The 13,886-nt window shown below is 42.3% G+C and overlaps 1 protein-coding gene across 3 annotated transcripts in view; it reads right to left on the minus strand.

The window, feature by feature from the left end:
• Positions 1-13,886, minus strand: part of SLC4A7 (solute carrier family 4 member 7) — a 176,740-nt gene that overhangs the window by 37,349 nt on the left and 125,505 nt on the right. For 2 of the 3 annotated variants that reach the window (XM_069730008.1, XM_069730009.1), the window contains exons 6-8: positions 12,291-12,479; positions 5,348-5,463; positions 1,749-1,906 (exon numbers count right to left, since the gene is read on the minus strand). In XM_069730008.1, the coding sequence (XP_069586109.1) occupies positions 1,749-1,906; positions 5,348-5,463; positions 12,291-12,479 (463 nt within the window). Of the gene's footprint in view, positions 1-1,748; positions 1,907-2,553; positions 2,614-5,347; positions 5,464-9,513; positions 9,847-12,290; positions 12,480-13,886 lie in introns of all 3 variants that reach the window. The other variant, XM_069730010.1, reaches the window with a different exon arrangement.

The following is a 13,886-nucleotide window of genomic DNA, read 5'->3' on the forward strand; positions in this document are numbered from 1 at the left end:
ATACACCTTCTACAGAGAGGGCAGCACAGTGTATATATATTTCTTCTACATTCGGTGGGAGCGGTGTATACACCTTCTACAGTGAGGTCGGCACAGTGTATATATATTTCTTCTACATTCGGTGGGAGCGGTGTATACACCTTCTACAGTGAGGTCGGCACAGTGTATATATATTTCTTCTACATTCGGTGGGAGCGGTGTATACACCTTCTACAGAGAGGGCGGCACATTGTATATATATTTCTTCTACATTCGGTGGGAGCGGTGTATACACCTTCTACAGAGAGGGCGGCACAGTGTATATATATTTCTTCTACATTCGGTGGGAGCGGTGTATACACCTTCTACAGTGAGGTCGGCACAGTGTATATATATTTCTTCTACATTCGGTGGGAGCGGTGTATACACCTTCTACAGAGAGGGTGGCACATTGTATATATATTTCTTCTACATTCGGTGGGAGCGGTGTATACACCTTCTACAGTGAGGTCGGCACAGTGTATATATATTTCTTCTACATTCGGTGGGAGCGGTGTATACACCTTCTACAGAGAGGTCGGCACAGTGTATATATATTTCTTCTACATTCGGTGGGAGCGGTGTATACACCTTCTACAGAGAGGGTGGCACATTGTATATATATTTCTTCTACATTCGGTGGGAGCGGTGTATACACCTTCTACAGAGAGGGCGGCACAGTGTATATATATTTCTTCTACATTCGGTGGGAGCGGTGTATACACCTTCTACAGTGAGGTCGGCACAGTGTATATATATTTCTTCTACATTCGGTGGGATCGGTGTATACACCTTCTACAGAGAGGGCGGCACAGTGTATATATATTTCTTCTACATTCGGTGGGAGCGGTGTATACACCTTCTACAGTGAGGGCGGCACAGTGTATATATATTTCTTCTACATTCGGTGGGAGCGGTGTATACACCTTCTACAGTGAGGTCGGCACAGTGTATACATCTCTTCTACATTCTACAGTCACGGGGCACGGTGTATATATACTGTATTTCTTCCACATTCGGGGGCATGGTGTATACATCTCTTCTGCAGTCAGGTGGCACAGTGGAAGGTGCAGTGTATATGTGTCTTCTGCAGACAGGGGGTACAGCAGAAGGTGCGGTGAATATGTGTCTTCTGCAGTCAGTGGGCACAGCGGAAGGTCTAAATACTAATTTACCAGAAAACAAAAAGAGAATAAGAAGGATACAGCATCTACTTTGAAGCCTTAAGTACATACAGTAGAGATAGATATAATATATATACAGTAGAGATAGATATAATATATATACAGTAGAGATAGATATAATATATATACAGTAGAGATAGATATAATATATATACAGTAGAGATAGATATAATATATATACAGTAGAGATAGATATAATATATATACAGTAGAGATAGATATAATATATATACAGTAGAGATAGATATAATATATATACAGTAGAGATAGATATAATATATATACAGTAGAGATAGATATAATATATATACAGTAGAGATAGATATAATATATATACAGTAGAGATAGATATAATATATATACAGTAGAGATAGATATAATATATATACAGTAGAGATAGATATAATATATATACAGTAGAGATAGATTATATATATATATATATATATATATATATATATATATATATATATATATATATATATATACACATACACACACACATACACACACACGCAGTATAAATAGACAGCGAGTACCAGTTACCTTGTTGGGATCGGTACTTCCGTTAGACCGGACAGGAGAACCGCTGGACTCAACCTGACAAAGGCAATAATTGGCCGATCCAGGGTATCTACTTCTCCCACCAAGACATTTGATGCCTCAGCTCCAGGAGGAATTTTTCTCATGAAGTTCATGTCAACCTGAACATAATAAAATATAATGTGATTGGTATAAGACTCCGTTCTAGCACCAATTACCTGTGGAGGGAAGAAGATGGCCCAAGTCTAACGCAGTACATAAAATACGTGGGAATTTGAGACGAAAAGTACATTTTTAAAGTGAGCAAATCTGTCAACTGTAAACCTTGCGTAAGCGTTTTAGAGGTCTTTGAATTGTGAAGCTTGTAATTATCGGTGTATTTTTAATTTTATACATTAGAATCGATAAAGTATAAAGAAATTCTGTATTTGATAAAGAAGAATGAAGAAGTTGCACGCTCATAGTGCACACGACTAAAGATCAGACAGCGACAGACATGCTCACCGATCACATATGGAGAAATACACTTACGATACATGAAAGTGAATACTTAAAATGATAATATCTGAGAAATAAAACACAGTGTTGGTATTATACACAATATGCTTACCAAGATTAATCATTTGCCACAAGAAAATGTGACTGAACAAATTGATTTCATGGTTTTAAGTTTGTTTAAAAAGAGAAATATGGGAAACGACACAAATTGGGGTTGTCATATGTGTATAATCACAGGGCCAGCAGACAATGGGACATGATTTGCACTGTAGACTAAGAATCACTGACATGGTTTTCTGCAGAGACTTACAGCCGACCTCTTGCGTCCCATTACAAAGGTGCCACAATTACAGTGCCAGGAGTCATAATTCTGCTTGTTGAGGGGAAGAAAGAAAGGGCCAAGCAAAAAAAGCAACACTATTATAAATGTATTGTCAGCTCGAGGACAATACAATAAGCCAACCCAGAAACTGAAACGTGTATTTTCACATGCGGCAAACTACGGGAGGACAATGGTGTAATTATCCCCGAGCTTAACACAGCCCATGCTCCACAGACCGCGAGCACGACCATGTCGCTCATTAGTCATCACACTGCACAGATGGAGACGACTGCACGCAATAGGTTCTGTGACCATTTATTCTACTTCACTTCATGGTGTAGGATCACAAATATGGTATCGGGGAACAGTCCAGTAATATTACACAAGTACACCAAAAAATGAGGACCTCGAGCCTATTAAACGGTCCGGCTACAATGGAGCATGTGCTATAAACCTTATCTATATGAAAGTATGATACCACGCCATCACGTGGCTGTGTAAGATTGGCCCCTATATATGACACCACACCGCCATGTGGTTGTGTAAAAATGACCGCTACATATGTTACTAAGCCGCCATGTGGTTGTGTTAAAATGACCGCTACATATGTTACTAAGCCGCCAGGTGGTTGTGTAAAAATAACCGCTACATATTACTAAGCCGCCATGTGGTTGTGTAAAAATGACAGCTACATATGTTACTAAGCCGCCATGTGGTTGTGTAAAAATGACCGCTACATATGTTACTAAGCCGCCAGGTGGTTGTGTAAAAATGACAGCTACATATGTTACTAAGCCGCCATGTGGTTGTGTAAAAATTACCGCTACATATGTTACTAAGCCACCATGTAGCTGTGTAAAATTAACCGCTACATACTACTAAGCCGCCAGGTGGTTGTGTGTTGTGAATTCTGTTATCGGGCTCCCTCCTGTGGTCGTGAATGGTACTTCGGCGAGTTCTGTCCGTGGACTCCCTCTGGTGGCTGTGAGTGGAGTTGCTGGATCTGAGGTTCCTTCCACAGGTGACCTAGGTTATTCTTAGGCTGGCTTCTCTATTTAACTCCACTCAGATCGTTACTCCATGCCAGCTGTCAATGTTCCTGTGCTGGTTCAGTTCGCTCTTGGATCTTTCTGGAGACCTGTCTCTTCCTGCAAGAAGCTAAGTCCCCGATTGTTATTTTCTGTTCATGGTTTTCTAGTCCAGCTTGCTTTCATGATTTTGTCTTGCTAGCTGGAAGCTCTGGGATGCAGGGTGGCGCCTCCGCACCGTGAGTCGGTGCGGGGGTCTTTTTGCACACTCTGCGTGGTCTTTTGTAGTTTTTTGTGCTGACCGCAAAGATACCTTTCCTATCCTCTGTCTATTTAGTTAGTCTGGCCTCCCTTTGCTAAAACCTGTTTCATTTCTGTGTTTGTGACTTTCATCTTAACTCACAGTTAATATTTGTGGGGGGCTGCCTTTTCCTTTGGGGAAATTTCTCTGAGGCAAGGTAGGCTTTATTTTCTATCTCTAGGGCTGGCTAGCTCTGAGGCTGTGCCGAGGCGTCTAGGCCATATCAGGTACGCTCCACGGCTATTTCTAGTGTGTGTGATAGGATTAGGGGTTGCGGTCAGCAGAGTTCCCACTTCCCAGAGCTTGTCCTGTATCAGTTTAACCATCAGGTCTTTCCAGGTGCTCCTAACCACCAGGTGATAACAGTTGTGTAAAAATGACAGCTACATATGTTACTAAGCCGCCATGTGGTTGTGTTTAAATAACTGCTACATATTACTAAGCCACCATGTGGTTGTGTAAAAATGACCGCTACATATTACTAAGCCGCCATGTGGTTGTGTAAAAATGACCGCTACATATGTTACTAAGCCGCCATGTGGTTGTGTAAAAATGACCGCTACATATGTTACGAAGCCGCCATGTAGCGGTGTAAAAATGACAGCTACATATGTTACTAAGCCGCCATGTAGCGGTGTAAAAATGACCGTTTCATGTTACTAAGCCGCCACGTGATGGTGTAAAAATGACCGCTACATATCATACCCTGAAAAGCTCTGGAGAATTTGTATGAGGCCGTGATGCATTTCTATGCGCTCATCTGATCAATCACCAGACGCTGATCAATATAATAACTCTTCGTACCCAGCCTTCAGATTAATCCTATTTTCAGAACTGACTATTACGCACTCCCAGAGATGTACACTTTGCCCTGAAGACTGGTGTGTGAAAATCTATGTATACAGCATGTTTTTTTGTAACTCTTAAGAGAACTTTTGATGCTCAAGGTTTAATGGTGGGGGTCAGGGAAGCACAGCCAAGCCCGGCCTCTCTCCAAGACTAAAGACAGACTCAATAGAACATATACAGAGTCGGTCTGTAATGCTGCACAGCCTCACCACAGATCAAGATGAGGACCGTCCTCAGGGATTGCAATCTAAATAGTTAAAAAAATATATACAAAATGGAACCCAACGTACCATTGCCAAAATTCAATCCTTTCTAAAAGCAACCAGCTAAATACAGTAAAGCACACGATTTACCAGACTGCTCATCCTTTTATGTAACCAGGTGAACATGCCATCATTTTTCCGCAAGCGTCCCTGCCATTATCCTACGCCTCATATTACTGTAATTACACCGCACAGATGTCTTACCGTCGCTACAAAATCAGTGTGTAACGGCCAGTCCATAGAAGAGGCCATCAACATCAATCAATCCAACATTCAGACATTTTGAGACCATGTAAAACCCAACCAGCAAGGACCCGAGGTGAGTAATGGGAATACCGTACCTTGCTGAAGTCCACGGTGGTGTTCTCCTGACTGCCCCCTGTCCCGTTCCGTTTCAGCTCGGCCGATTTGCCAACATCTAAATTTCCTGGCATTGACTGTGGTGAAGACAGTAGTCCTATGAACAAACACATGTTGTTAGATTGTCTCAATGGTCTCCTTTCCTGGGGGAAGTAGGAGATGGTGTTGGTGGATGTTATTCAATAAAAGACTAGTATGCACACAGACAAGCCAACATCTCCAGGTTTTTAGTAGTTAATTTGGCAGATTTCTACATACCGTACCGATTTGTAATTGCAATAAAACGAACGTAACATAACGAGAGCAAAAATCCAATATCTGGAGGGTCCACTACACCGGAGAATGTAGTCACATTAGAGAGCCGCCAATCTAATTCCCGCACTTTGTATTATTGTGGGAAAGATCTGCAGGGAGGTCTCCTATTAGAGGAGTTCCTAATTATTATCTCTACATAAAAATGACCGAACCCCGAGAGCGGATGTATCTGCCCCTATACCAGAAGAAGGTGCACAAGCAATAGATGAGAAACTGAGCAGCGTGCTGGAAATCTATCAGTATTGCATGTATCATTGCTGATCAAGGAAGGGAAGGACAACTCCTCAGACATTGTCCTACACTGTGAACAGAGACGTCAGTTGTGAGAATGTGACATACTACCCAGTAGTCAAGAGAGGCCCCAAAAATGGCACGTTGCCATAATCCCAACAGTTGGTAGCGCTCAGCCCTGCCCATACATATACATGGATACAACTACTGTACATCGTCACTGAGCGGCAAATCATAGAGGGAATCTGTCAACAGGATTTCACGCCTCAAACTATTGGTATGAACATGGAGCTCTTTTGGGAGAATCTGTCAGCAGGTTTTCGTTCCCTCATCTGATGTAGGAAAAAGAGAAGCTGAATCCAACGATGTATCACTTAGTTTACTGGGTGCAGCCGTTCTCACACAGAGTTTTTAGATGCAGCAGGGCTGCTCCCGCTCACACCTCAGAATTCTGTGTACATTGTATAATGTCAGCGAGCCGCTTATTAGGAGGAGGAGTGGTCAGACCACTTGGCATGAGGGAGCTAGTCTTGGCAGTGATAATCTCCTGGTGATAAATCCTTCACTGTATGGAAACAACAGCACACAGCCTGATAAGAGACATCCCTGAAATCCTGTCTCAGTCCCCAACTCATGCTGTCCTCAGATTACAGAGCAAAAACCTGCTGACAGATTCCCTTTAAAAAGACAATTATCCTTCCATCGCCAGTCTGTTCCCCAGTTATGAAGTAATCAGCTTTGAATCAGAGCTGAAACCTTATTACTCACCCAGAGCTGCCTCCTCCTGCTTGACGGACAGCCTCTATCCTGTGTGACTTCAGACAAAGGAGCTTTCAGTCAAGATGGAGACACTGGGTGAGCAATAGAGCTGGAGTGGCAGAGGCTTCAGATCTACAGCCTCATATGCATATAAATGCAAACGCTGATTCTTCAGTAACAGAGGGACAGACTGGCCATGTAAAGGTATCGCTATATGCATATATCAATAGTTTGGGAGTGAAATCCTGATGAAGGATTATCTTTCAAAGAAAAACAAAAACAACTTTCTTGAATATTTGTGCCCCCTTCTAGGTCCAGATTTCTACGTCCTACGGGTCATAAGTAAGGTTCCCTGGCAGGTATTTAATGAGCCTAGTGAGTAGGAACAGGTCAGACATGCTGCCTAAATATTCTATCTTTCCCCACAATGAATGGTTGGAGCCTTTGGTGTACGAGTCACCTTATTCTTCTGAGGGTCACATTTTCCTCTAATAAACAATAACAACATGCATTTCACTGTGGACACCATAAGCAAGTTCTGCAGAACAGCCAGTGGTCCTCTCTAGGAGATGGTAAACGGCCATATACATTACATACTTTACACGGTAATATTGGAAAGCTAGCCGGCGTTTGCTGCGCCACACTAGACAGGCTCAGCATGCATGTGACTGGCGGCAGCGTTCCTGAGAGGAGCACAGACTAACGACAGCAGCACCCGTGACCACAGCCCAGTGACAGCTCCACACAAATGCAATGTGGTTAGGACAGCAAGCTGAGGAACACACATCCACTCATACACAGAACATACTGTGCCATCACACATGCATCAGACCTGGGAGAAACATACAGAAGTGGTGACGGGTTTCTGTTATAGTTTTCCCACAGAACCCTGCCGGGGGAATAACAAAAATCATTTTCTCCCAGCAGCGTTCACCAGACTGGTTACTGACGCTATTAACCTGGAGATAAACCCCATATCGGCAGGGTAAAATCTTTTTTTGTTTCTGGTGACCGCTTCCCCTTATTCTTCATGAACTTTGCAGTATGAGTACTTTGCAGATGCTCTACGTTCCACACTGCGACGTTTTACCCGACATTTCCAGATTCTCTCAGGTGGAAGAAGGTTAAAAGCCATCGGTGCATTCGCAAACCTCCCATAAATGGCTCACGTCACCTGACAAGCTCCACAGGTCTATTACAAAAATGCCGTCTGCGATACCATGAGGACTTTCCATAATGGTTATGCTACAAAGATGTGGATTTTACTGCGCTGGTAAAATCCACAATGGACTATAAGCAGAAATGTACATGAAAATGGACCAGAAATGTGAATTTTAAAGGGTAGCTATCATCAAAAAATAACCAAATTGTTTAAGTCACGTTTTTATGCTGCATGACTTTACAGCAGTTTCCTTATCGGCAGAAACAGGATGACAATGCCAGGTAACAGCTCTATACACAACTAATAACACAGGATCCACCAATCAAAGCTGACCCTGTTCCCCCTTCCTTCAGAATGACCTTTGCACAAGCTCATTATGCACTTTAGTATAAAAGATAGGGGTCGGGGTTCGGACCATTGTGGCTATGTGCACGTGTTGTTTCCTGTAACATTGCCATTGCGGATTTCATTCCTTTCAATTCAATAGAGTTGACACATGGATTTTAATGTGGATGTATGGCAAAATCAGAGGGTGAAAAAAAAATCCATCAGGTGTTGATTTCTAGCACATCAAAACAAAATGCTGCTTTCTTCCACACCCCTACCACCACCACAACCATAAGACTAATCAAACCTTTCTGAAAACCCTCTTTTCTCCAATAGCAGGGCACCTACATTATTTTGCATCTGCTGTTATCGCCCAATGCAGGCATGCAATGCCCTGACCAAATTCCAGTGGAAATCTCATGATGCAGAAAGCCAGGCTTCACATATCATGTAAGAAATGGAGGTCATCAGTGTGAATTATTTGTAACGTTCCTACGATATTGCCTTTACATTTTAGATAGGGTGCACTCTGGTGTTCTTTTCACTGCCTCACAGAACATCCACCGAATGTGCCCAGCGACAGTGGTCACACATGCCGAGTAGCTCAGCCCCACCTGGATCTACTTCTACACACACAGTGACATGATACCTGCCATTACGTAACTGAGCCAATAAGAATAACTGAGCTTGAAGTAATATTTTCTCACTAGTACAGATATATACCTGCAATATTAAGACACAGGACAACTATCTAGACATAGGAGAAAATTCCATTTCAAAATTGATGCGATTTGTTTTAAAGAAAAGTAACATTTCACTCAACAACCCCTAACTGTAATCTCCTATTATCGCATCTCAGTGATAAAGCTGTACACAACCCGAAAACACTGGCAGGAGATCACCAAGCTCTCCCAATAACGGGCTTATGGAACATGCATGAGAGAATGCATAAAAAAATTATAATTAATAAAATGTATTTACGGTACCTTGTTATCCTCACTATTATAGACCATGGGTGAAAAAACAACATCTGCAATGAAAGTATGTGACAAAATGGATTTCCACAGGTTGGAGATCTGCACGTGTCATTTGCAGGAGGTGAGCCGGGTCAGAATGCATTGGGGTCGCTGGGAAAAAAAAAATGCTGCTAGGATAAAGTACTATAGTCACAGCTATGGCCTACGTATCAGGGTGTGGAGTACGCACTGCAGAGGGATAAAACATGCATGCACATGGAAGCAACCTTGTAAGTTGTAAATGTAGGCAGCCAGGACGTGCAATCAATGTGACCAAACGCATTCCAGTGAGTGGTAGTGGCAAGGTGCACCACACGGCCAGAGGAACAATAGTTGCCTGGATAGAGATCACCGTGTTCTTTCTTCTTTATGCCGCAGACATCACGATTTTCGCCATCCTCCTCTGGTGGATGAACTATTACAGTAGGAATGAGGTCCCCAGTAAAAGGCGGGATCTCGGGGACCCAGAGCTCACTCCGCTGAGAACTTGACGACTCCAGCCGACTGAATTTAGGGCTGGAGGGTGGCGTGTTTTGGGGGCTTGGTACAGGGGTGGTCTGCCTGGAGCCAACTGGGGTTCCAACTCTTGAGGGTGGAAGAAGATAATTGAGGAGCAGGGAAAGGCGAGATTCTGCTCGCAATGAGTTACGGGAGGCTGAGAGGCCTTCCCCTGAGGTAAAACAAGAGAAGAAAAATACAAAAGGTTTGTGCTTCATCTCTCATTTTCACACACTCTATTGTGTTCATTTCACAAGACACAATATTTGTAATAGCCATGCGCCCTTCTACCTCCAGTATCAAACCAGTCTCTCCAATCCACCAATCAGAGCCCAGGATTCTTATCCTTTAGCGAAAAATAAAATTAAAGCTGAATTCTGATTGGTTGATATGGACAGCAAGAAGACAACTGTCAGACACAACACTCAATGTACTGGTCTTAAACATTGTATATATACACACGGATAGAAAGAAAAATAGTGTGACAATGACAGCTGGAGTCATTAATACGTAAAGGAACAATTCATATACTACATAGAAAAGAAGGCCCACACTGAACTTCAGTGGTCTCCGGTCAGGGACAACCCCCTCTCTGTTGTGTCGCCCCTAAGGAGCGTTATTTGGTGCAGGGCCACCATGCTAGTCACAATGGCCTGCTGTTATAGGAGGATGCAGCCGCTTTACAGGTTCAGTATGGGACCCTACATTCTATGTCATTTTATATTGTTCTAATACGGGCATGTTGTCTATGGCTGTCATCTCCCAGCAACACCAAACCAGACACATGGATCTAAGCCGGTGTAAGGCCTTAATGTGAGAGCCGATGCAGGAGGACTCAACTCTACCTCAACCTATACTTTCATGGCTCTTCTCAATAAGGTTTTTCGCAAGAGGTCATTACATCTAAACTCTGTCATTCACCTCTCACTTACTGGTAGATGAGAGTGCAGAGCCACTGACCAGCCTGCTGCTCTGCATTTGTAGAGCTCATTATTGCTGAAGGCCAATTATCCCAAATCCATCTCAATAAAGTCAGAAAGCCGACATTGCTCCCTGGGTCAGGAGGACGTCAGTAGCCGGGCACTGGAACAATCTATTATTCACTTATCCCCTTTAGCTATTTTGGGCATCAAGGACACCGATTTTTTTTTTCTTTTTTAAAGTCGTCATTTTCTGAGAGTCATATTTGTTTTTTAAAAAAAATACTTTTATTTTTTACTTTTTCTTTTTTTTTTTTTTAAGGGGGGACAAATTGTACTGTTCAGTTACATCCAAAAGTAAAAATGTTATGCAACTCTGTGCATAAGCATTCTTTTAACCTGCTTTTGCACAATAGCTATATTTTAGTACTTTAGGAAGGCAGAATGCACACAAACACATCTTTTAGCATCATTTATAATTTTTTTTATTACAGCACTTACCGTGCATTTTATAATAAAGCATAATTTGATGTAAAAAAAGTGATTTTTAAGTTAGATTTTACTTTTTAAAATACTTTCAAAATGTATGTCCAGTCCCCTTATGTGAATAATGTTATATAAAAAACAAAAAAAACATTTCGATAATACATTACATGAGTAATGTTGTGCAGTCTATTACATCTATGTGTCAGAATTCAACTGAAAGGCAATTATACTAGGCTGTGCCAGAGGCAGCGGTTATTAGTAGTGATGAGCGGACGTGCTTGGATAAGGTGTTATCCGAGCATGCTTGTGTGCTAAACGAGTGTCTGCGGCGTGCGTGAAAATATGTTTGAGTCTCCTGCATGTCTTGCGGCTGTTCGACTGTTTGCTACGCAATCCCTGCATATGTTGCATCTGTCTAACAGCCGCAAGACATGCAGCTGTGGGGACTCTAACATATTATTAGGTCTCCAGCCGCCTGAGAATGCACGAGACCCCCTCAATCACAATGTGCCATCCCTCTGTCTAACCATCTATTGCGTTTTGAAGAAAACGTTTCATGGGACGACCCCTCTAATTTGTCCTTGATGCAGACAAACATCACGAATCCGTTCTGCCATGCCGAATACTATCTGAAGTTTATGACACAAACGGACATTTTTTGGCACATGGTCAAACAAGAGACCTGCCATATGCATAAATTGTCTATGGTGAGCATCAGATGGTGGAAAGTCCTTCAAGAACTTTTATGTCTCGATGAACATAAATGTATCATTTAAGCCATTCCAAATCACCAATAATTGACAACCACATATAGCCTGCTTATCAATGCATTTCTCTCAATTTAAAAATAAATTGCATTCAATCAAAAAAAAATATGTTCAGAAAACAAACAATAGAACACAAGAAGAGAAAAGGCAGAAGGTAAAGTAAAGCAGTAGCCCATATAAGAAAGGCAGGATGTTGCAGAGAAACTGTAAGCTCAGAGCACTACTGATTTTGCAGAAGAAAAAAATAAAGAACGGTCCCACTTTTTAGTTTGCTCAGATGATAGATGGAGTGACAGTGGCTGTAGACATGGTAATTTTGCAAGCAACTGCGCAAATTATAAAAATCAAGCAAAATGTAAGAGTCAGAATATGGCTGCTGCTTTACAGGTGAACAGAAGTAGCGAAATAGGTTAGAATAAGCTGCTTGTGACAACTTATCTCACCGTTTCGTTCAAGCAAGTGAGGATCAGAATGTTTCTTGCCTATGTCAGCGAAGGACCGCACCAGTGGGATACGGTTACTCAGCTTCTTCTCATTCTGGTGGTGATGTCTCTTCAAGAGAGCTTCTTTAACCAACTCCCTCATGGAATCATCCAGCTGCCCCGACGCGATCATGTTATCCAGCACCATATCTGCGGAGAACAGATGACAAAAGCATTTATTTAAGTTTCGAAACACATGCGAGAATTGCCAATCTCCAGAGAACTGCATTAACACCCTCAATCCTTTCCAATTCTGTAGAAAACATCTCACATCCAGGGTACAGACACTACGACAATACAGACACACAAAAGAAAGCCAAAGTACTGAACTTGATGCTCAAAGAAAGAAATTAGACTAGACAGACAAGTGCAAAGCTACTAACACCCCGATTGTCCACCACACCCCAACAGAACAATTACCAGATGGCCATATTCATATTTAATAGGAGAAATGGACCTGAAAATGCAAACTAGATTTATTCCGTGAAATGTATAGCACACCCACATTATACAAAAGCACCGTACAGAGAACAGATTCACCAACACCCGTCCTGTTCTCACTTACACATACAGTACTTCTGTAGGACTACTACACGGTCTAGGATGACTTATAACTTAAAAGGGGGCTCTGACTGAAATATGACTGCTTTTCCCCAAAAGGAGCACCACACCATGGCTTGTACGTGGTATTGCAGCTCATGGGTCCAAGCTGCAATACCACACACAACCTGTGGAGAAGTGTGGCATCGTTTTCCTAATCCTTTTCTAAAGAAGAGTCCCATCAGAGTGATTAGTTTCCTAGTAGTGGATCAGCAGATGACCAGCTGAAAGTCACCAACGAATAGCCATTAATAGCAGAAACCCTATGAGCAGCTGCATGTCTTCCCTACAGAAGCCACTAACAGGACACGTGGAAAGAGTTGTTCCTCCTGATCACCTTTAACCTATTATATGCCAATCTGCCCCTTTTCAGGACCCTGGATAAGAGTGCTACCCACTTGAAAACAATACACTTTCCTCATCTTAACAACCGAGAGAAGGACTTTCAATGTTAATGTGTGTAGCAAGATTGAAACCCAATACACATTAGATAAGTCGGATGAGCCTGATTTTGGCAGATCGGCCGACCATCTAATGTATATGGGGAGCTCCTGACTCAGACAATATGAATTTATGTGCCCAATTCTTTTGTCTTGAGGCAGATGCTGGCAGACTCCGGCAAATGCCTAATCAACAGTCTTCATGGAGAACATATGAACGCTCAGCTGAGCAGAGCAGGGAGAGGTAGCTGTCAGCGTAAAGTAATTTTCTAGATAGAGGCATTTCATTACCTAGCTACAGGATAAGTCATCAATAGCAGAATAATGAGGGTCCGACACTTAGTGCCCCTCCACCTATCAGATTTTTTTTACTGCAGCCAAAAGTAAACACTTTGAATAGACCTGCAAACAGCTGGTTGGTGGGTGTTGGAACCTCTTCAATCTGCTATGGATGACCTATCTAGTAGATAAAGTCATCAAATACTTATGCCCGGACAACCAGCACACTGCTGCCGCT

The sequence above is a fragment of the Ranitomeya imitator genome, chromosome 6, assembly GCF_032444005.1.
Source record: "Ranitomeya imitator isolate aRanImi1 chromosome 6, aRanImi1.pri, whole genome shotgun sequence".
Classification (NCBI taxonomy): domain Eukaryota; kingdom Metazoa; phylum Chordata; class Amphibia; order Anura; family Dendrobatidae; genus Ranitomeya; species Ranitomeya imitator.